This window comes from Pogonomyrmex barbatus, unplaced genomic scaffold (genome assembly GCF_055798465.1).
Source record: "Pogonomyrmex barbatus isolate J1 unplaced genomic scaffold, ASM5579846v1 scaffold1, whole genome shotgun sequence".
In the NCBI taxonomy this organism is placed as follows: domain Eukaryota; kingdom Metazoa; phylum Arthropoda; class Insecta; order Hymenoptera; family Formicidae; genus Pogonomyrmex; species Pogonomyrmex barbatus.
Window position 1 is genome coordinate 8,795,602 of NW_028297098.1, and position 24,066 is coordinate 8,819,667.

General features: G+C 34.1%; 2 protein-coding genes and 2 pseudogenes across 4 annotated transcripts; 3 read left to right on the plus strand and 1 right to left on the minus strand.

Moving 5' to 3' along the window:
• Positions 1 to 12,702: 12,702 nt before the first annotated feature.
• On the plus strand, positions 12,703 to 13,645 carry Ggamma1 (guanine nucleotide-binding protein subunit gamma-1). The gene is made up of 2 exons (XM_011633819.2): positions 12,703 to 12,909; positions 13,016 to 13,645. The coding sequence occupies exon 2, from the start codon at positions 13,022 to 13,024 to the stop codon at positions 13,232 to 13,234; it is 213 nt and encodes a 70-aa protein (XP_011632121.1). The 5' UTR covers positions 12,703 to 12,909; positions 13,016 to 13,021; the 3' UTR covers positions 13,235 to 13,645.
• Positions 13,646 to 13,883: 238 nt separating this feature from the next.
• Positions 13,884 to 16,864, minus strand: LOC105423857 (DNA repair protein Ku70). 3 transcript variants are annotated; one of them, XM_011633798.3, is made up of 9 exons: positions 16,680 to 16,864; positions 16,339 to 16,443; positions 16,002 to 16,173; positions 15,503 to 15,929; positions 15,328 to 15,424; positions 14,988 to 15,231; positions 14,681 to 14,842; positions 14,376 to 14,600; positions 13,884 to 14,241 (listed from the first exon to the last, which is right to left on the minus strand). In XM_011633798.3, the coding sequence occupies exons 2-9, from the start codon at positions 16,339 to 16,341 to the stop codon at positions 14,117 to 14,119; spliced, it is 1,455 nt and encodes a 484-aa protein (XP_011632100.2). In that variant the 5' UTR covers positions 16,342 to 16,443; positions 16,680 to 16,864; the 3' UTR covers positions 13,884 to 14,116. The 3 variants fall into 3 exon arrangements, with proteins under 3 accessions (XP_011632100.2, XP_011632091.2, XP_011632108.2); XM_011633789.2 differs by having other exon boundaries at positions 16,236 to 16,443; XM_011633806.3 differs by lacking the exon at positions 16,339 to 16,443.
• Positions 16,865 to 19,313: 2,449 nt separating this feature from the next.
• On the plus strand, positions 19,314 to 20,973 carry LOC148938023 (uncharacterized; annotated as a pseudogene).
• Positions 20,974 to 21,958: 985 nt separating this feature from the next.
• LOC148938024 (uncharacterized) lies at positions 21,959 to 23,587 on the plus strand (annotated as a pseudogene).
• Positions 23,588 to 24,066: the final 479 nt, after the last annotated feature.

The following is a 24,066-nucleotide window of genomic DNA, read 5'->3' on the forward strand; positions in this document are numbered from 1 at the left end:
ATAAGGTGATGTAACTGTACAGATGGCGATCTGCAATCATAACCTATAATTCCATAATTTTCATCCGCGTTATTAATATTATCAGGATTATGATTATTTTCGTGATTTGATGATCCATTTGAAATTTCGGTTATTTTATTATTATTTATTTGAATGTTAGTTCCTTATTGATTTATAATATCGGTTGATTTGTAATTCAGCTGTTTCTTTGTTTATTTATGGGTTTCACATTTTTTCACAGATCGCGTTCGTTAATTTTCATAGTGTTAGTCATTCTTAGATATTCTTATCGTTTAATATATTCTGGAAACCAAGATTGATGATAAAAAAAATTTATCTGTGAGGATAAAATTTGGACTTTAGCAGGCAGGCAGGTTCGTTAACTTCTGCCATGATTATCGAAGTATTGTCTCGTATTTTCTCGGATTCTCTCTCCCCCTTTTTTTTTCTCTCGTTTTTGGGGTTTTGCGACTTATTTCGGAAACATGTGTGTACAGAATGTTCGCAGTGATGAAGCTAGCTTTCCATAAACGTCTAGATTTCGTAACCCTACAATTACTCCTGAGTCTCTGTGCTGTAAGAATGACGCGATTCTTTGGTGATTACGGGTGTGATAGTGGCCTAAGTAGTAAGACCGGTTCGATAGGGGATAATGTGAAGGAAGAAATGCAGGGATTATTCATTCTGTGTCCCCGAGGGATTCTCTGTGATCCCATTTAATTATCATCGGATTCTGCGGCGCTTCTCTTAGAAATTTTCGAGAAGTTCGTCGCAAGAGCCGGTGTTGATGCAGATCCGGGTCGCCATCCTCCGAGCCCGCCCCGACGAAATCCAGGCGGAAATGTCGCGGCATCGCCGTCGCCGCCACCGCAACCGGCTCGTGATGCCGGTCGTTCTTTTCTTCCGTCTCCGGATAGGGTCATGCTGGACCTGAGGTTGATGCGGCACGATTATCGCCGCGATCGCGTCTCGAATGGCTGCGTTATAATCGAGTGGACGACGGGCGTCCATCCCGTTCGTGGATATAAGAGAATCATCCTGTAACCGTGGGTCAGAAGTGAATACCCAAGTTGTACCAGAGCCAGGTGAATTTCCTGGCTCGGAAAGCGCGAGTTCCCCACGTCACGACTGGAACGTAGCGACAACCTGGAGGAGATGAAAAAAATAAGCCGCATCCTATCACGTCACCAACGAGATAGAATAGTCAGGGCCGAGGATGTCCCTGTACAACGGGACCATCCGAATTAAACGGTCAACGAGGTGATGGCCGAGGTCGAGGCGTGAGCAGAGCTCCTCGACAATCACTACCGTGGATGTAACCTCCACTGGTGAGTTTAAACAGATTCCTCTTTTTTTTTCTTTCTCTTTTTGTGTGTTCTTACTGGTAGATTATCGAATAGTTAGGTAATTAAGTTATCGTGATTGTTTATGCGTATCATTCCTTCTCTTCTCCTGCTATTTTCGGGAGGATTAATTATTGATTGTAATGTTTTAATATGCGATATTCGTAATCGGTTAGAATGTACCACTCGACTGTTTTTCTTTATACGAATTCTTACATTATTTCTGTTCAATATTTCTAACACCTCAGATCCAGTATATCGATCTCCGAATTTTCCTAGTTTAGGCCCTTTTACAAACAAGAATACATAATCTCCGGGTTTGAAAATCTTCTTTCTTGATTTTCTTATCATAGTATCTCTTTGATTTATATTTTGTTTCGACAACATTTTCCCAAGCGTTCGTTTGTATCAAATGTAGCAGCGTAACTAAATTTATTAAATAATCATCATAACTTGTTAACTGTTCTTCGGGAGTTAAGAGTTCATGTGATGAAATCCTTGCTATTTTCCCAAAAACTAGCTCATATGGGGTGTGCTTGGTAACCTCGTGCTAGTATTGTAATTAAACATCGCGAGTCCTATCCATCGATCCCATTGTCTTTGCTCATTGATGTATTGTTTTAAATATTCTCCCAGCGCGTGGTGTGATCTCTCCAAAGATCCGTTAGATTGAGGATGGAAAGCGGTTGTTCGTAATTTGGGGTTCGTAAGTTGGGTAAATGAATTTAAATATTCTGGCGAGCTTCTTCATTAGCTCGCTAATAAAATTTCTCCCTTGATCCGTTAATATCACCTTAGGTGCTCCTAGTACACAAATAAATCTGTCTACGAAAGCTTTCGCTATCGTTTCGGAAGTTTGATCTGGCAATGGTATTTCCATGCAAAATTTAGCTGATCTTGCAATGTTAAAATGTACTCGTTTCTTTTCTCAATTTTTTGTAGAGGCCCGACAATATCCATTGCTACCTTGAAGACAGTTTCCGGAGTGTAATTATCATGGGTTGTTTCGTTTTAACGCGTACTAACTTCTTCAATTGTAGGCATTGCTAAATATATTATTGGACATCGGATTTCATATTTTCCCAATAGTAATTGTGCTTAATTCTGTTGTACGTTTTAGTAACGCCTCTATGTTCACCTGTAGGTAAGCAATGTGTTTCGCCTATTATAGAAGAGCGAAGAACTTTCGGAGGGTATTTTACTGATCCATTACAAATAATTAGTTTAGTTAGTGAGTCGAGAAAGGTTATTTGCATTTGTGCTTTGATATTGTTCCACGGAACGTTGCAAATAAAATCCGTTTTAATTTTAATACTAATAGTTTTTAATTTTAATTCCTCTGTTATTTTTCGTAATTCAATCAGAGTTTGCGTTATATAATTTAAAGTCATTGTTGGTCCTTCTCTCAACTCTTCACCAATGGGTAAGGCCACGTGGAAATTTTTGCGTTTTACGACTTGCGGTTTACATAATATGGATTCGTTGAGAGGCAATTCGTTGCGCTCGAATAATTTTTGTGCTCCAGAATCTAATGGATTTCCGTTGACATCAACAAAATATGCTACGTTATCTTTCCAAATACAAAAATAATAATTCAACATTGTTTTTTATTAGCTTGTTGTCAATGATAGTCGGTTTAAGTATATTTGTACTAAGCTCTTTATTTTCTTCATTTATTATTTCGCTTTCTTCTTCGTCGTCAGTTTCTTCGTCATTTTTCTCTTTTTTGTCGCTTTTGCTGATTTGATCCTCAATTTCATTAATTTCATTTTCTCCTTTGCGTTAATTTTAAGCGATTATTTCTTTCGTTTGTCTACAAGTGAACATTCTTCTGACTCTCAGTGGATTATTAGTACTTTCTCTGTCTGCTACATTGGTAATGCGTCTAATTCTTCTTGTGTAAAGGATATGAATCCCTATTATCCCTAAACAGATCGTCAGGTGGTAAATTTTCTGTTTGCTCGTCATTTGAAAGATATAACTCGAAGTCTTTGTCCTCTTCTATTTCTTCTTTCTCGTCGGGTTCTTCTAACATTTTGAAAATTATTTCCGCATCTTTTGCTTGAGATTTAAAGTTCTTCTATCAGTAATTGCCTTGTAATCCATTTCTTCAAAATTCACCGGATTTCTGGATAACGCATCGGCATTTACATTAGTTTTTCCTGCTTTGTATACAACATCGTAATCATATTCGGCTAATTTTAATCTCCATCGTAATATTCTCATGTTGGTATCTTGTTTTTAAACCATAATAGAGGTTTATGATCTGTGATTAAAGTAAATTTTCGGCCGTATAAATATGGGCTATATAATTATAAATAGGGGTTATATAAATGTTTAACACAATATAGTATAGCCAGCGCTTCATTTTCGTATATATCGTATTTTAATTCATCATCAGTTAGAATTCGCGACGCATACGCGACTAGTCGATCCTTATTTATTTCACCCTGCGACAATATTCCTCCTACGGCTACTCCGAAAGCGGTCGTTAAGATAAAAGGCTTTGAAAAATCAGAATATTGCAACACGGGTTCTTCATATAATCTTTGTTTTAATATTTCAAGTGATTCTTCTTGCTCTTGTGTTCACTCGAAATCTATGTCATTTTTTAATAAATTTGTCATTTTGCTAATTTAGAAAAATTAGGAATAAATCGTCTGTAATATCTTGCTAGTCCTAGAAATTGTTTAATGTTTTTAGGCGTCTTGGGCCTAGGAAATCGTCGTATAGCCTCTAATTTTTTTAGATTTAACTCCGTTTTTGCCTATAATGTGTCCCAAATAAATAAGTTACCTCTGATTTAAAAAATTCACATTTATCGGGCTATAGTTTTAATTAAATTTACTACGCGTAATTTAATCTATTAAAAGATTCTATTTTCTTTCATGCTCTTCTAATGACGACGCGTAAATAACAATATCGTCCATATAAACAAATAATTCTTTTCCTTGTAATCCTAATAAGACTAAATCCATTAATTGTTGGAAAGTAGCAGGAGCATTTTTCAATCCAAATGGTATTCTATCAAATTCGTAATACCCAAAAAGTGTTGTAAAAGCGGTTTTATGGTTATCTGCTGGATCCGCTGGATTTTTATTTGATGAAATCCTGAAGCTAGATCGCATACCAAAAAATATCGGGCTTCCAGTTGATTTAAGATATCAACTATATTTGGTAGTAGATACGCATCTCCGATAGTTTTGTCATTTAATGCCGGAAATCTAATATCATTCTCCATCGTTTATTTCCTTAAGAATCCTCTTTCTTAGATACAAATATCCATATGAGCGTATTGTAAGGCGACTGCGAAGGTTTTACTATGACTCCTTCTAACAGCTCTCCTACCTGTTTATTTCTTCTTTATGAATTTGCGGAAATCTATACTGACGAGTATTTATCGGCTGGTCATCTGTTGTTGATATTTTATATTGTAAAACATTAATTGTCGTCAGTTTTTCCTCGGGTATATGAAACCTATCTTGACTATTAATTATAAGATTTATCACACTCTCCTCTTCATAATTATTCAAGCGTTCTAGTCGCAATAATTCTATGATTTTTGTGAGTCTATCTCTTTGGTTTTCTCCCAATAATGTTAAGCATTTAGTTGCTACATTTCCTTTGCTACTACTCTGTAACTCTTATACAGCTTTTTCCTGCTTTGATTTACGCTTGCGTATTGTCTCTTGAGATTGATTTTGTTTTAATTAAAAAATTTTTGAAGACGGTTTTTTGTTTTTCATTCCTAATTTGTTACGATTTATTTCATTCGATTTATTTATTTGTATCCTTTCCATAAGCTCTTTGGCGATAATGTGAGAGGGTTCATTTTTTCCATTCATTTTTTCCGAGATCATCCCAACTCTTGGGAATTTAACAGCTTCTAACGAAACTGAGGAATTAATATTTTTATTTTCCTCCAGACAGGATTGTATCGAATTACGTAGTGAGGTTTGGTAACTTCCCTCCTCATAACCGACAGAGCTGGAAAATGCTCGAGGAGTGCGAAAACTTCCATCGGCAATTCCAGAATTATTTCTTGAACTGATTCGACAATTTTCATCTCCAAGAAATTCAGAATTTTTTTAAATTTTCGGACGAGGTTTGATAACTTCCCTCTCCGAGGATTTTGGGATGGGAGGATATCTCAGAGGAGGTTTGATAACTTCTCTCTCTGAATACCGAAATTAGGATTTTCCTTTTTACTTTCTTTCATTTTAATTTCATTTTTATTTTCGAATTTAAATTTTTATTAATTCTATCTCCATTTATAGAGGTTTTAATTTCTTTATGTTTGTTATTTATAATTCCGTCTTCTTTCGTCTTTGCATTTTTACTTTCATTTTTATTTTCGTTTCCATTTTTATTTTCATTAACAATCTCAATGCCATTTATATTCATAATCTCGTCTTCCTCTCTACTTATTACATTTTTATTTTGATTTTCGTTAACAATTAACAATTCTTCTTTATTAGGACCAATACTATTTTCGGTTTCCTTCGGAAAGAAATTCGGATGTGAATTTGTTAATTTTTCCTGATAATCTAACGTCTTTATTCTGGTTTCACAAAGGTCAACTATCTCATTCAGAGGTCTAAGATTTATAATCGGCACCCTGATCTCTACTTCTTCGTTCCGTGTGTTTATGATATTTAAATATGCTTTTCCCGAAACGTTTTCCACGACCATGTCTCCTAGATAAATTTCATGCGTTATCTTCAATTTCGATACATATCAAATTTTAACATTAGGATTGCTAATTCTTACGTAAAATAATGATTCTTGGTGATGTCACTATGATTTCTGGCGAGAGAAAAGGGACTTGGATTCCGGATACATCTATACATCCTTGTGCGTAATCAATTTTTGATGATGTTTGTTTAAAGAAATCATTGCCTAATACCAGATTACGGAATCGGGAAATTATTCGCTACAATATGAAAGGTTATTGGTTTATTGAAAAGAATTAAAGTGATTTCCCCGAGAGTATAACCAGGATAATTATTTATATCATTCAACTTTAAGATATTTGTATAATTGATTTTTTCGTCTTCAGGTATGAGATTTTCTTTAATTATGTTTGGTCTCGAACTAGTGTCTAGCATTAGAGTTACGTCATCTGTTATATTACGGATCTCTACCTGCACAATAGGCACGCGACTATGTTTATCCAAGTTTACAGTTACGAGTCGAATTTCCGGAGCGTTTTTGTCTACTTGGACTCTGGAGTTTTCGAAGGGTGTGTAACTCGTTCGGGCCCCCTTTGCACATCCGATCTCAAGGGGCCATTGGAGTTTTCCTGATCGATATTCTTCCTACGATTATTATATCTTCCTTTGTTTCCTTCAAAGAAATATTTTTGTTCAGCATCATAAAAAATTCTTTTTATTAATTTTTTCTGTAGAAGTCTTCTGGAAGATTCATAGACATTAGATCTATTAGAAGTTCCAAACCTTCATGGTAGACCTCTAATGGACATCTATTAGAGGTTTTTGTTCCGTGTGAGTATACCGAGACTCTATGAACCCTCTATTAGCGATCCACTTAACGTCTAACAGACATCTATGAAAGACGTCTAATAGAAGACGTCTAATAGAAGTCTCATAGACTTCTACGAACTGTGGAGTTCTACTGGAAGTCTAATGGCCATCTAATGGATGTTCTGAATATCCATGATTGACGTCCACTGGAGAGTTTTGTTCTACGTGAGATCGTATAACTTCTTTTAATGATTTTTTAAAATATAAACCTGTTATATTAAAGAGTACAATTTCTCGTCAAATTCTTATGTTTAGCATTTACATATATTGCTTATGCGAAAATTTTAACTATTTTTTTAAACTTACTAAACAATTTTAAGTATTCATCTTATTCTAATATGATTGAATGTAAACAAAATGATATAATTACAATTATAATTATAATTACAATGTAATCATAATTCTTTTAATGAAATGATTGATAATTCACTTATGGAAATTCAATTTAATATTATTCATTTTAATATTGAAAATTACTTACTTCGAGTAATTAAATACGTTAAAGAACACTTTTAATAGACAAAGTAAGTAATTAATCATTTAATGGTATTAAATTTTTATAGGGAAATAAGCCATTAAAATTTATGGAATTAACGTCGGTTTTAATTTTTTTTTGTAATTTGTAAAAGTATTAATAAATATTCGCCATAAATAGAATTTATGTTTAACTAAATTCTTTGATCTTATATGTATAATATGATTATAGTGTAATATAATGTATGACTTTAGTGTTAATAATCTTATGTTTATTTTTGAATAATATTTTTGAATAAATTGCAAGAATTAAATTTCTCAACTGTGCGTGCATGGGTGCATGCGTGTGCGTGTGCGTACACAGCAATTAATCTATTCAGAAATTAACGTGTAACGGTGCACTTTTCCTGACATCGCGGATTAATTCGCCGGTGCCAGGATTCGAGAGAAGGGGGAGTCCGAGCTTATTAACAACACAGCAATTAACCAAAATATAATATTTATTGAGAGACTAATTATTGAGAGATTAATTATATATAGGATAGGTGTGTGTGTGTGTGTGTGTGTGTGTCTGTCTGTCTGTCTGTCTGTCTGTCTGTCTGTGTGTGTGTGTGTGTGTGTGTGTGTGTGTGTGTGTGTGTGTGTGTGTGTGTGTGTGTGTGTGTGTGTGTGTGTGTGTGTGTGTGTGTGTGTGTGTGTGTGTGTGTGTGTGTGTGTGTGTGTGTGTGTGTGTGTGTGTGTGTGTGTGTGTGTGAATATGTCTTCAGGCGCAGTGTAAGGTTCCGCACGATATTTACAACGGTAGGCGGAAATACAAAGCTTGCAAAGCGGAGTAGCGGTATCTGCCGAGATTACAGAAGCGGAGTAGCGGTAGCGAGAGATACAAAGCTCGCAGGAGCGGAGTCACAGTATTTCTCAGATACAGATATTTGAAGAGAAAATGCATTGATGACTTTATCGCTTCGAAGCCGGTGAGCTTCTATCGTCAAGGAATTCGAAGCTACCCGAAAGATGACAAAAGATCGTTAATGCAAACGGGGAATATTTTGCTGATTAATATTTTTTTGTTTGTTTTTGAATAAAAATTGAATTTTACCAAAAAAGCTCAGAACTTTTTTGTACACCTAATAAATACAACATATTTTGTATTCCAATTGCATTAGACAATCTTATTTCATTTTTGATACTTGTAAACAGCGCATAAAAGCTCTGATTGGTTAAAATCTCAAATTTGTGCCATTATGCGCAATGAAAGGTTCACCTTTCTTCTTACATTATGCGTAGAACCCATAGATATTTATATTTACATATTAGACCGCTAACTTATCTCAAATACATAGCCTCGAAAAGCATGTACAAAACTCATACGTATGCGTATGAAGTAAGGGGGACACGCATGCGCATGAAAGTCCCATATATGATATAGCACCCTCGCCTCCTTCATCATGTCTTGTGCCATCCGTCGCTACGCAGCATCAACCACACCGTTGGAAAAAAGCTTAGTGCCGCGATTCGAGTAGTGCTTCCATTATCTTCCCGGGCCATCTTAGCGCGGATGTAGCGATCCATCTTATAACAGTCGTTTGCCGACCTTCATGTGCGTAAGTCGCGGCACGGTTGTCCCGCGAGTGCATTGTCGTTGCCTCGACACGGTCTCGACTGCAAGTCTCAAGTCTCGCGAGTGCCGTTTCCCTCGCGAGTGCTTCTCCTGCGCTCCTCATGCGCTGCACGTGTCCAGTGCGTGTCGCCATTCCGTGCGCGGGTGTCCATCTTGTGTGCGCACTCTCGCTCTTTCTCTCTCTCTCTCGTGTCGTGTGCGCTCTAGTGCACGCTCGCTCTCTCTCTCTCGCGTCGCACGTGCTCGGACATTGCACCGCATGCACTCTAGTGTGCGCTCGGACTTCGCGCCGCGTGCGCTCTCGTCTGCCTTGCAGTGACGCGTCGCCTTTGACGCTTGCGTGCATTCGCCGGTCAGCGTGACCGTTCTTGTCATAACCCGAGGCTCAGACTCGTCGCCGTTACCGATATGCTACTCTCTATGATCACGATCTCTTAATTGGCGCGGTACCATAAGCACTATATATGCTATATATACCGACACACGAATTTTATATATATTTGGATAACAAATGTGTAATGTTTTTTTTATTCTTTTCGATAATTGTTAGCTTTTATTCATTTCTTGAAGAAAAAAATATCTTTAACAATAAAGTTGTTACACCTTTTACAAATATGTATATATTACAAAGTATTTGGTCATACGAAATAAGGTATATATTAGGTGTACAAAAAAGTTCTGAGCTTTTTTTTGTAAAATTCAATCTTTATTCAAAAACAAAAAAATATTAATCAGCGAAATATTCCCTGTTTGCATCAACGACCTTTTGCCATCTTTCGGGTAGCTTGCGAATTTCTTGACGATAGAAGCTCACCGACTTCGAAGCGATAAAGTCATCAATGCATTTTCGTATCTCTTCAAATCTCACGAAATGTGTATCAGCCAAATAATGCTGCAGCGACCGGAATAGGTAGTAATTGGAAGGCGCCATGTCTGGGCCGCATGCGGGAGAAGTTCGCAACCTAACGCAAAGATATGATCCTGAGTCGCTTTCGCAACATATGGTCGAGCATTGTCATGAAGCAAAATCACTTTACGACGTTCTTGGCCAGTAAATGGCCTCTTTTCTTCTAATGCATCACTCAAATTGGTCAATTGTTGTTAGTAGCGGTCTGCCGTGATTGTTTCACCCAGTTGTAACAACTCGTAATACAACACACCTTTCCAATCCCACCAGATACAGAGCAAAACTTTCTTGGCGTGGATATTGGGCTTCGGCGTCAATGTTGAAGGTTGACCAGGGTCAACCCATGATTTTCTACATTTAGGGTTATCATAAAGAATCTACTTTTCATCGCCTGTAATGATTTTGTGCAAAAAATCTTTTTTCCGGAACTTTGAAAGCAAAGTGAGTGCAGTGTCACGCCGACGATTTTTGTTGTCTTCGGACAATTCATGCGGAACCCATCTGCCTTCCTTCTGAACCTTTCCCATCGTATGTAAACGTATGGAAATGGTTTGCTGCGTAACGCCAAGCTGTTCTGCAAGCTCCTTTTCAGTTTGCGCAGAGTTTATATCCAACAGTGCTTGCAATTCGTTCGTTTCAATCTTTTAAGGGCGTCCAGCACGCGGTTTATCTTCAAGACTGAAATCTTCTTGGCGAAATTTTTGATACCATCTTTTACATGTAGTATGACTTACAGCGGTCTCTCCATATGCAGCACAAATCATTGCAGTGGCTTCAGCAGCATTTTTCTTCAGATGAAACGCGAAGTGGATGGAAAATCGAATATGCTCTTTTGTTATTGCCATCGTGAACACTACTGATTTTTAAGATTATGTGCATCAAACGCCAAACCGTATGGCATTTTAGAAGGCCAAATGTCAACGTTTTAAAACCGCAAAAGGGCGGGAAGATATATAAAATTTAAATTATTATTTCGGTTATATGAAATCTAAAGCTCAGAACTTTTTTGTACACCTAATATATACATATATATGTATATATATATATATATATATATATATATATATATAATTAGATTTAAGTAAAGAAATTTATTTAATACAAAAGAAAAAAAATTTCTAAAGCAGAATTGAAGAAAGGAGATATTTAAGATTTTTAATAAAAATATTTATTAAAAATATTGTAAATATTGGCTTGTAGTGCATCAGCCATATTACATTCGCATTAATCACGTAACATCATTTGTCTCCCTTACGTCACATTATGTAATCCATAAGGGTGGTTCCTCATGCAGCGTAACTGTAAACTGCGTCAACCAATCAAATCGTCTGATAAGAGTCTAGACGGATTTGTGTAGAGTAGCTGAGACAATTTGGTTGGATGAGTTTACGCTTACGTAAGTTACGGTGCATGGGGAACCAGCCTAAGTTTTGGGGTCAACTTTCAGGCTCAATAAATAGAGGAGTTAGCGGTTTAGTGTGTAGTATAAATGTTTATGTAAAACCAGATTTGAGTTGATGGAGACGCAACAAATGGCGCTCATTTCAATTCCGCTTCGATCCACAAATTTTTACTTCCGATGGAAACAGTATATTAAATTTGATCCATACCAAAGTAAAGGGTGTTGTTGTAGCCAGATCTACAACCAATAATAAAAATAACAACCAATAATAAAAGTAGTCCGCATGGCAACAAAATTAGGTCGCATGAATCTCGAAAAGTCTTTCGAAAGACGACACAAATGTGTAACCGCCGAAATTGCGACCAGTCTTTCGAAAGATCGCAGAAATGCATCACGCGAGAACATTGCGAAAAAGCCTATCAGCAAATTCCTAAATTTGATGATCAAACCGAGCGTAATATTGATTAATCAATATCACGCAACCGACGACGCAATCGATCAGAATGCTGATCGGGCATCGATCAGACTATATAACCGGTTACACAAGGCGAAGTCAGAAGAATCAAAAGTCAAGAATAACGTGTCGTTCGGAATCATTATTATAATTATCGCGCAAGATATTACAAAAGCGCGGTGAAGTTCACGCGAGCCGTACTATCAGCGTCTCAGATGACATACTCGGCCGCCAGAGTAACGCGATACGCACCGAGCCGCCCGCCGACGTTTAACCGTGTAAAGTAATAAAATAAGAAATACTAAACTCAAGAATTTGTGCATTTATTAAATAAATCAATTAAAATAAAGAAAGTGTGTTAGTGAATTCAAGAAGATTTCCTTCCATTCTTTTGATCCTGCTCGGAGTCCCAACTCCTTAGGCTTAACGAATCCGACTATCTCTAATATTATCGTTGTAACCCATCCGGGGTACACCATTTTTTATATTGATCACAATTAATTAATTTATAACTATATTTTGCAATTTTAATATCTCTATTATTTAATAATATATTATCACGCTTTCCATGTGTTTAATACACATGCACAATATACTTAATCAATGCACATGCAAAGTAAAAAATACCGCTATTGAGATTAGAATGAGATGGTATATATTTCTTTCTTTCTCGTAGGATTTAGCCAAAACATGGCGGATCAGAGATCTCCGATTCTCTGATTGGCAGATCAAAGTTATGGCCAGTCTCTGATTCTAGTGCCTCTACTGATAGTGAATATCGGAACGCAGCCCAAATTGATGAAAATAACCCTAAAGGCTATATCAGACTAATGGTTGTCCAGCTACGGTTGCCAGTTGATGATTTTACGATTACCAATCACTTTGACCATAACCAGGACCTGCTACATTGTGATTAGCTGAAATAGAATCGTCAACCAGCAATCGTAGCCGCGCAACCGCTAGTCTGATATGGCCTTAAGAGCGATCACGTGCGAACGTGTCTTGAGGGATTGGCACAGGAAGGATAAAATGACTCGTGAGAATTAAGAGTTTAGAAATAAATTACGAAAACGAGGATAAAGTTATCGAAGTATTTCTTGCGGAAAGGATTTAAGTTGTTGAGAGTAACACAAAAGCAAAATTCGAACATCATACAATCAGGTTCCAGGTTAGCCTTTAAACTTTCGCAAACTGTTCTTTTCTCCTTGATGTATTTTATCTTACCTTGAGGAAGTCTAGTTTGATATTTTCTAATTTATCTATCACGCACGCAGGCTGTTATGGACATGGTTATTACAAACTTGCAACAGCAGCGTCAAGTGACAGAGCAATTGCGTCGCGAGGCCGCCTTGAAACGAATTACGGTGAGCAAAGCCGTTGAGGACATCATAAAATACATCACCGAGCATGAGCAGGAGGATTGTCTGTTGGTAGGCTTCTCATCACAGAAGTCCAATCCCTTTCGTGAGAAAAGTACCTGCATTTTACTTTAAATCTGCATGCTTGAAATGAAAATGAAGAAATGTAAGGAAGAACCTCATATTTACTTCCTTGTAACCATATTGATACATTATTTGTAACATCTAAGGAATTTCCTATTTAAATTTATGATACATATATATAAAATTGTTGAGCATATAAAAAATTAAATTTTTTATCTTAACATTTGCTGTTAGAAATGTACTTTTCTGATAACATTTTTAAGATATACAAGATATACAAGAGAAGAATTGAATCTCATGTGAGTTACAGGAATTTGCCTTAGTTTGTTATGGCCTAATCAGAATTATTGTAAATGTAATAGAAATATATTTGAAAATATATTTTTATATACATGTATAAAAGAAGTTACATATTTGTATGCATTTAAATTACTAGAATAAACATTTAGATGCAGAGTATAATTTTTATCTTTTTATATCTATTAGAATTATTCCATTAAAACACAGTAAGGATATTTTAATAAATTTAAATAACAATTAAATATTATCAAATGAAATTAATATTAATTAATAATCTACTATTCAACAATCAAATTCCCAAACTGATTCCTTCAATATCTGTTAAACACCAATATCCTAATTCAAGACTGATGACAGTAAAATAATGCAATAGTTAGAGATATCAAAGTATAAAAAAAGGTTTAAAAAAATTTTAATTTATTTCACAGATATAAATGTACTTTTATTATATATAAAATATGGTTATATTTAAGATCAATGATATTCTTTATGTGCTTAAGAAGCAAGGTTTATCTGTCTCTTAAAAATTTCTTGATTATATACATAAAGTAATATTTGAAAAGCAAAATGCAATTTTTATACATTATCAAAAATATTTTCATTACTAATTATGTTACATTCTGTATGTAATAATTACGTTTCCTTCTTAGTTTTTTTAGCTCTTTTTGCTCTTGTTGGACCATCAGATGGGCTCATATTGAAAAATATATTCTTAAATTCAGGCATTAAGTCAATTGTTTTTTTGTATGTCTTCATAACTGAAAATTAATATAATTTGTAAAATTCAATATCAATGTACTTTCTCTTTATTTATTCTTAAAGATAAACTTTTTAGCTTTCTCCATATATTCATTTTTAATAGATTTACTGTAATATTGTAAATATTACTCACATGATTGCTCAATGGAATCAATTGGGGGAGGGCCGGGTTCCTTGTCCAAAGCTAACTTCTCCACTATTTGTACTTGACACTCCAATTTATAAGACCTGAACATATATGGATGGAAGTTCATGTCAAGCCGATTGATTATCTTCTTCCATAGCTCGACTTCTTCATCAGTTACAAAACTTTGCGTATCATAATGTTGTAAGACTTCGCTTTTGTCTCCTACGTTTCCTAAATTATAAAATTAAAGGGAATCATTTGAGGAATATCTTAAATTTCTTTCTTTTATCATATGAAACAATAAAATATACCTTGATATGCGATTTTTGATAGATAAAAACCACCCAGCTCAGAATTTGGAATCATGTAGCAGAGATTAGTTTGCGTATTCGTCCTCATTGTAAATGCGCATACTATCATTTTTCCTTCAATTACACATTTATTTAATAAAGCACCAAAGAACAACAAATTGTCTATAACAAAAAAATAAATTATATTTACATTATGTTATTTTTGTAATAAATACAATATAAATGTAATAAATATAATTGATATAATATTATAAATTGAAATGTGCTATATCTCATGTGTTAAATCTTTATACTTTATGCTTATTACCTTTACGAGTACTGTCATAGTCAATTCTGACAAAATATTTCCGTTTAATGTGGTACCTGAAGAGATCACCAGGTATAGATTTGACACCAATTACCTTGATGGCTGGTGGATGTATATTTTTTATCCGAAAGAGCTCTTCTTGCGTGAAACGTAACTTTTGGTGACCAATTAGCTCTTTAGTTTCCCAGTTAACTTTTTCTGGTATTATATAAGGTAAATCAAATTCCTCGTTATCACTATTCTCCTATAAATAAATTAGGCATAAAAAAATTAAAGATTCAAAACATTCATATGTAATTTAAATGCAAATTTTCAATTATGTTACACAAGAAACATGCACCTCGTTATTAAAATCTTCACTCTTGAAATACTTGGATCTTGATAAAACTTGATTGGTCGCTTTGCTTAATGGTTTTGTTTGCAAGCATCTACGTTTCCTGTAAAACATTGCATTCTTACTTGTAAAATTGTATAACGGTATGCAAAAATTAATATTATTCTTAATAAAGATTTACCTGCCCAGAGTACGCACAATCATATCAATCTCTAGTTCATATATCTTGAAGCATAAGCGCGCAATATTCTTGGATGGTGCTTTAATTTGCTGCACTAAGTCTACTAATGATGTCGTTTTGTAAATATCTATATCTTTCCTTGATAGCATCTCTAAATCTTTGTAGAACTGATTATGCATCCAATTTTTTCCTAAACCGATTACATGCAGTTTGATATCCAAATCCTTTAAAGATGCCGCCTTCAATCTAATGCGATGTCTTTCATTGTCCGTAAGTTTAGGTGTATGACAAGTAATCAAGACTACCCTACGTTTGGTGAAGACTGTTTTTATCTTCAAGAAGATATCTATAGTATATGTCAATGCATCGTGAAGTGGATAAGCATTTTCAGATTTCATACTTTGATAATCTTTTATACCATTTTTAGCTGAAAAATTATCAAAAATCCATCGAATATTGTATTTATATTCTTTGAGCATATAATATCAATTATACTCACTTAACTTTCTAATTTGTTGTAAGTCATCCAAAGTGACAACTCCAAGTTCGTGTAAAGTTTGAATATTTTTCCATAATAAATTTGCATCACTTTCTTCAGTACCAAATAATATCACACCCATCCAATCTTGCATGTTCCATGCTAGTTTTTGCCGAAGAATTTGTTTGTACAGCTGAAAAAATAATGACAATCAATTGTTTATATATAACTCCATCAAAATAATATATAACTAACTTTGAAAAACTTTTCAATATGACTGAACTTGGCTTCTGACTCTATTTCGAACATCTTTTGTGTAGTGTCAACGAGAAACAATGTAGCTTCTCTTATTCCGTACCATTGACTCACTTGCAAATCTTTTTCCTCATTTATATTATAATCTTGCTTATTAAGTGCCATTTTTGTTATTACTATAATTTATTTCCAATTATTAATTGTGACACTAAAATAATAAAAAAAAATATCAGAATATCAGATTTTAATTGAAAATAAATATTTTTAATTGGCCATGTATTTTAATTAATATTGCAGACACAATTAACCTAAATATATTAATATTCAGTATTAAATAAATATGTTATAAATTTATATGATTAATTAATAATACATATTTCATTGTGTTTATCATATTCGTATTGATATTTTATTTGTTAAACAGAAAATATGATAAAATATTACTTAAATCTGAAGAAATTAAAGCGGGTGGCACGCGATACTTTTTTTGGCTGCTGGGAGTGCGTTCCTTTATTCACTCCGAGTGCTCATGCTATGATGTAATGGAAGTGTACTGCGGCTATCGTTTCGTTTTACTTTCGTGCGCTTTCTAAGACTGATGTCCCATGGCGCGGAAATCCACAGCGGAATGGAACACGCGAACCAATCACAGCAAAAGAACGAATGAACAGAATAAACGAGTTTTCTTTTGGTTCTTTCGCTGTGATTGATTTGCGCGTTCCGTTTCGCTATAGATTTCGGCGTCATGGGACACCAGCCTAACTGCTTCAAAATTATAAAACGGAACGCAGTTGCAATATGTTTTCTGAAGTTTTCTCCAACTGAAATAATGGCTGGCATATCTAATATTAAAAAAAATATAATTTTATTATATATATATATATATATATATTAAATATAATATATATATATAAAATAATTAATAATAAAAAAATAAATAAAAAAATTAATAATAATTATATAATAATAAATAATAATATATTAATATATATTAAATTAATAATAATTAATAATAATAATTTCATTATATTATATTATTTTATATTATACGCTTTATTTTCTTTAGCATCAATTAAGATTATTTCAGTCTTCATGGAAGCAACCAAACCATCTTTGTGCTCTGACTGCTTTACCTCGCTGGTTGCAGTAGCCGCAACAGGAAGTACGTCAAAATCAATGACGTCATAAACTTCAAGGCTTCAATACTTCAATACTTTCGTAGTGCACTGCTCTCTATATCGGAACGCTATTCGTAGTACTGATAGTACTTGGAGTGAATAAAGGAACGTACCCTGGATTGCTTGCGTGCTCCTGTGCTGATTATTTTGCTGGTTACAGCCAGCGGCAGATGCTTTTTTTCCTGCTGGTTTGCTAGCTGGATTCGCGTGCTTGCTGAGCTGGGATTCTGTACTCGCTTACCGACAACTATCGGTATCGTTAACTAATGATAGCCAATGACAGCCGTGCTTTTTTCCAAAATCGTTCTTGCTATTGGCTGTCGTTAGTTAACGACACCGAGAATTGTCAGTGGACATGTACAGAATTCCAGTCCTGAGCTCTTGTCTTTGATTGATATATTTCTTTAGATCTAAGAAAATATACCAATGAAAGACAAGAACTTAGTAAACACGCGAATCCAGCTAGCAAACCAACAAGAAAAAAAAGCATCGACTGCCGCTGGCTTATATGTACGCACATTATCTATGGGTGCATTCGTTTATGTAGTCACTACCGCAGATGTCGTTCATTTATTCCGTCTGCGAAAGTGACTGCAGCGGATTACAGCGCAGTTCGTCGTTCGTTTATACAGGGATGTGTGGCGGTCCCCCGTACAACTAATACCTAGCAAAAACATTCACGAAAAAGTACCATGGCCCGCATGGCGCAGTGGTAGCGCGCCAAGTCTTAGACACCTGAGAACCTAGATTCGAATCCCACCGCGGCCAACATCTTTTTTCCGTCATCAAATTCATCACATCGTGGACAACACTCTCCTCCATCAAATGCCACAGATGTATCTCTGTGCAGCTATCTCGGAAGTCCTGCTTTGGATGCTCTGCTTGCAGTACTGCGTAAACGAACACCAAAATGAATTTTATTAGAATAAGAAGCAAAAAGGATCAGAAACAAATAATTGATTCAAGTAAAATAAGAATAATAAGATATAATTAAAATAAAAATAAGATAAAATAAAAAATAAGAATAAAAAATAAGAATAAAAAATAAGAATAAGATAAGAAAAAATAAGAATAAAAATAAGAAGAAATAAGAATAATAAAATATAATTTACAAAAAATTAATATCTAACTTTTAAGTAAAATTCATAGATTAAATATTTTTTATAATATCTTTTATTTATATCAATTAAATTTAATATTAATAAAATATTATCTTTTATACAATAAAAAAGTTTTATTACATTTTAATTATTCGAATATAAATTTATACATAATTTTATTCTTATTTTTTATTTTTTTTAATTTTCTTATTTTTATTTTAATTATATCTTATTATTCTTATTTTACTTAGATCAATTATTTGTTTCTGACCCCTTTTCGTTTCTTATTCTAATAAAATTCATTTTGGTAATTATTTACGCAGTACTGCAAGCAGAACATCCAAAGCAAGACTTCCGAGATAGTTGCACAGATGAGATACATCCCTACGTAAGCAAACGACATCTGCGGTAGTGACTGCATAAACGAATGCACCCAATGTATTTGAAAAGGGCACCCGTTTGACCACGTCCCGATTGACCACTAGCCACTCACAGCTCTTGAACAGTGGAAAAATTCTAGGCACCGGCCTCTGTGAATGGTGGTCAATCGGGACGTGGTCAAACGGAACTCTCATTTAAAAATAAATAGGAATAGCCAAAAGATGGCGGACCAATCAAAAGTTGCTTTTTCGTGGCCAGTCTCTGATTATAATGTCTCTATTGTTAATGTCCCATCTTATATACAGAACTTTCATTTCTCTTAGTATATGTTGTGATAGAACCACAGATATTTATATATTAGACCGCTAACTTGCCTCAAATACATAGCCCCGAGAAGCAACAGTACAAAACTCATGCGCATGCGTATTAAGTAAGGGGGACACGCATGCGCATGAAAGTCCCAAATATGTATATATACACCCATATATACACCGACATATGAATTTTATATATATTTGAATAACAAATATGTAATGTTTTTTTATTCTTTTCGATAATTGTTATAGCTTTTATTCATTTCTTGAAGAAAAAATTTTTTTAACAAAAAGTTGTTATGCAAATATATATATATATATATATATATATATATATATATATATATATATATTACAAAGTATTTGGTCATGCGAAATAGGTATATATATATATATATATATATATATATATATAGAGAGAGAGAGAGAGAGAGAGAGAGAGCAACCCGCAGTGAGTTCATCACATTATTTAACAAAAAATACATTAATGACCAACGAATACTTTATTATTTAATTATATTCCACGGTATCTATATATTTCATACATTTATATATTTTAGCACTTAAAGTGCACTAATTCCAAAATTGCACCCATTAACTGCATAAATTTGCATTTTCTATATTTGATGTTTCTATTACATTCGTTATAAATTTAATTAAATTTTTTATTAGTTTCTCCATTTCTGTTTTTTATATTAGGCAACAAAGAAAGACAGAAAATTATTGGGCTCCTTAGACGAAGAGGAAATTACATATTTAACACGGATCCTTCATATAATAACGGAGAATTGTTAGTTTGTAGAAGACCGACTGAATCTAGGAAAAGGACTGCATGTGATTTTATATATTGTGCTGCATGTAAAGGGTTTTTCACCAAAAATAACATACGTCATCATTTTAAAGAATGCACACACAAGACAGTCGGCCGATCTGTCAAAGTACTTGGGAGAAAAGTTCAAGGTCGAATTTATGAATGTGCAAATTCCATTTTAAGAAATATTGTATTTCCAGTATTAAGAGAAGATGATATAATTAGATTGATTAGATATGATGAACTATTAATCATTTATGGAAATAAATTATGTTTAAAATACAAACATCAACATCAACAAGATATTATAAGATCTCGTTTGAGACTACTAGGACGATTTCTACATGCCCTACGAAAAGTTAATAAAAATGTAACAGATTTTTTCAGTCCTTATCATCCATCAAAATATGATAATTGTATTACAGCTGTAAATGAAGTAGAAGCAGGTTTCAAATCAAATACAAAAATCTACACAGCTTCTTTTATTGCTTCAAGACTTGGTACTCTTTTAAAGCAGATAGGAAATTTAAATATTGCTGAATGCAATCAAACGAAATAATTGGGATGAAAAGAAGAATACAGAAAACTTTCTAAAATTAGCAAGAAGATTTTAGTGTAACTGTAAATAAAACTGTTGAAGAATCGATATTACAAGATAAACGTTATCAATTACAAGAGTTATCATCATTAGACGATATTAAATTATTACACAACTTTTTGCAAACCAATAGACGTTCAGCGTTTCAACGACTCAGTGACGAATTTACGTATGGTGCCTGGCGATAGTTAGCACAATTTACTTTCATATCCGTTCAAGTATTTAATAGACGAAGAGCCGAGGAAATAGAACGAATATCTATTGATGATTACAGACATCAAGAAGGTATAAATGAGAAAACAAATCCAGATTTATACACGTCTTTATTTGATGAAGCTCGAGAAGTATGTATCTAACTTTATGTATATTGAAAGATATCTATTAGATTCGGAAAAAATTAACGGAGACCGACTGGATTTGAACTCGGGATCCCTCGTCTACCAATCCGACACTTAGTCTGCACGACCACGACGGCTCCTCTCTGTTAGCTGTTTATATTCCGAATCTCTTTCATGACCGCTTACGGTCGTCTAATTCTTATAATATGTTTACATATAATTTATATATTTTGTATAAAAAATTATAAAAGATTCAAAGTTATTAACGTTAGTTATTAGCGTTAGTTATTAGCATTATTAAGGATAAGACAAATATGACTAATCGCAAATAATACAAATTTCTAAATATATCACAGGTTGGCATTAAAACAGTATAATTAATGATTATCCACGATATAAATGAAAATAATTACAAATAAATTTAAAATAAAGTGAGTGATTTAAAAACATTATTGTAAGATTGATTTTAATATAAGATTTTCGATATTACGATTTTGAATTCCTAGTTAAATACGATACAGTATCATAGCACAATAAAAGATATTATTCATTAAATATTGATGTTGAAAGCTATTTTTTCAAAATAATGTTTTGTGTGATATAATTTTATAAATAATTTATAATATACATATAGACCTCTTGTTTTTACTTACTTAAATCATGATTCATACTTAATGCCAATATGTATTTAGACAACGCACAATTTAACAATTGTTTATTAAAATTAAAATTAATACTATTATTAAATTTAATTATTATCTAAAAGCAAATTTAGAAAAGTTGATTTGCCGGCTTTTTTAATGTATACTAATGTATACTAATGTATATTAATATACATTAATATTTTCAAGATGTACGTATTATAAAATTAAAAAATAACGTATTATAAAAATTTATATAAATAATAAACTCTTTATTAAATATTTCAGATAGCTAAGAAATACGTAAGATTTCTCATTAGAGGAAAGCTTGAGAGATCTCTACCGTCCTTCTAGATTGTAAAATGAAGAAATATATAGATTTATTTCTACGATATCGCAAAGAAGCGAATATACCCGATAAAAATCCATATATTTTTGCTTTACCAGGTTATGATAAAAAACGTTTCAAATATATAATGTGATCTATTGCGCCATTATTCTTTAAAATGTGGAGCAAAACTGCCACTCAGATTACGGGGTACAAAACTCCATAAACATATCGCAACACGGTGCATTACGCTAAATTTATCTGACCTTGATGTAAGACTTGGCAAGTTACCTAGGTCAGTTATCTAGGTCATGATAAAAGTATTCATCTGCAACATTACCGTCAGTTTATTCCACAAATTGAAATTATTAAAATGTCAAAATTACTCAAAATAGCACAAGGCAAAGATCAAGATATGCAATGATTTGTGCTGCATACGGAGAGAACGCTGTAAGTCATACTACATGTAAAAGATGGTATCAAAAATTTCGCCAAGGAGATTTCAGTCTTGAAGATGAACCGCGTGCTGGACGCACTAAAAAGATTGAAACGGACGGAAAACGATTGCAAGTACTGCTGGATATAAACTCTGCGCAAACTGAAAAGGAGCTTGCAGAACAGCTTGGCGTTACGCAGCAAACTATTTCTGTATGTTTACATACGATTGGAAAGGTTCAGAAGGAAGGCAGATGGGTTCCGCATGAATTGTCCGAAGACAACAAAAATCGTCGGCGTGACACTGCACTCACTTTGCTTTCAAAGTTCCGGAAAAAAGATTTTCTGCACAAAATGATTACAGGCGATAAAAAGTGGATTCTTTATGATAACCTTAAACATAGAAAATCATGGGTTGACCCTGGTCAACCTTCGACATAGACGTTAAAGCTCAATATCCACGCCAAGAAGGTTTTGCTCTGTATCTGGTGGGATTGGAAAGGTGTGCTGTATTACGAGTTGTTACAACCGGGTGAAACAATCACGGCAGACTGCTACCAACAACAACTAACCAATTTGAGCGATGCATTAGAAGAAAAGAGACTATTTACTAGCCAAGGACGTCGTAAAGTGATCTTGCTTCATGACAATGCTCGACCACATGTTGCGAAAGCGACTTAGGACCATATCTTTGCGTTAGGCTGGGAACTTCTCCCGCACGCGGCGTAAAACTCAAAACTTTTTTGTATACCTAATAATATAATAACCACGTCATTTCAACAAGAAATGAAAGAGCGATGTTTACCTTCGGGTAGACAAATGGTTGAAATCAAAATGAAGGACAAATGTTTAAACCGCACCATTCTTCAAATTCCAAGTTGGATATATAATCAAATTTTTAAAAAATCGAAATCAAAATAATAATGACTAATAGCTTATGGGAAATAATATATTAGGTGTATAAAAAAGTTCTGAGCTTTTTTTGTAAAATTCAATCTTTATTCAAAAACAAACAAAAAAATATTAATCAGCGAAATATTCCCCGTTTGCATCAACGATTTTTTGCCATCTTTCGGGTAGCTTGCGAATTCCTTGACGATAGAAACTCACCGGCTTCGAAGCGATAAAGTCATCAATGCATTTTCGTATCTCTTCAAATCTCACAAAATGTGTATCAGCCAAATGATGCTGCAGCGACCGGAATAAGTAGTAATCGTAAGGCGCTATGTCTGGGCTATACGCCGCGTGCGGGAGAAGTTCTCAGCCTAACGCAAAGATATGGTCCTGAGTCGCTTTCGCAACATGTGGTCGAGCATTGTTATGAAGCAAGATCACTTTACGACGTCCTTGGCTAGTAAATGGCCTCTTTTCTTCTAATGCATCGCTCAAATTGATCAATTGTTGTTGGTAGCGGTCTGCCATGATTGTTTCACCCGGTTGTAACAACTCGTAATACAACACACCTTTCCAATCCCACCAGATACAGAGCAAAACTTTCTTGGCGTGGTATTGAGCTTTGGCGTCGATGTCGAATGTTGACCCAAGGTCAACCCATGATTTTCTATGTTTAGGGTTATCATAAAGAATCCACTTTTCATCGCCTATAATGATTTTGTGCAGAAAATTTTTTTTCCGGAACTTTGAAAGCAAAGTGAGTGCAGTGTCACGTCGATGATTTGTTGTCTTCGGACAATTCATGCGGAACCC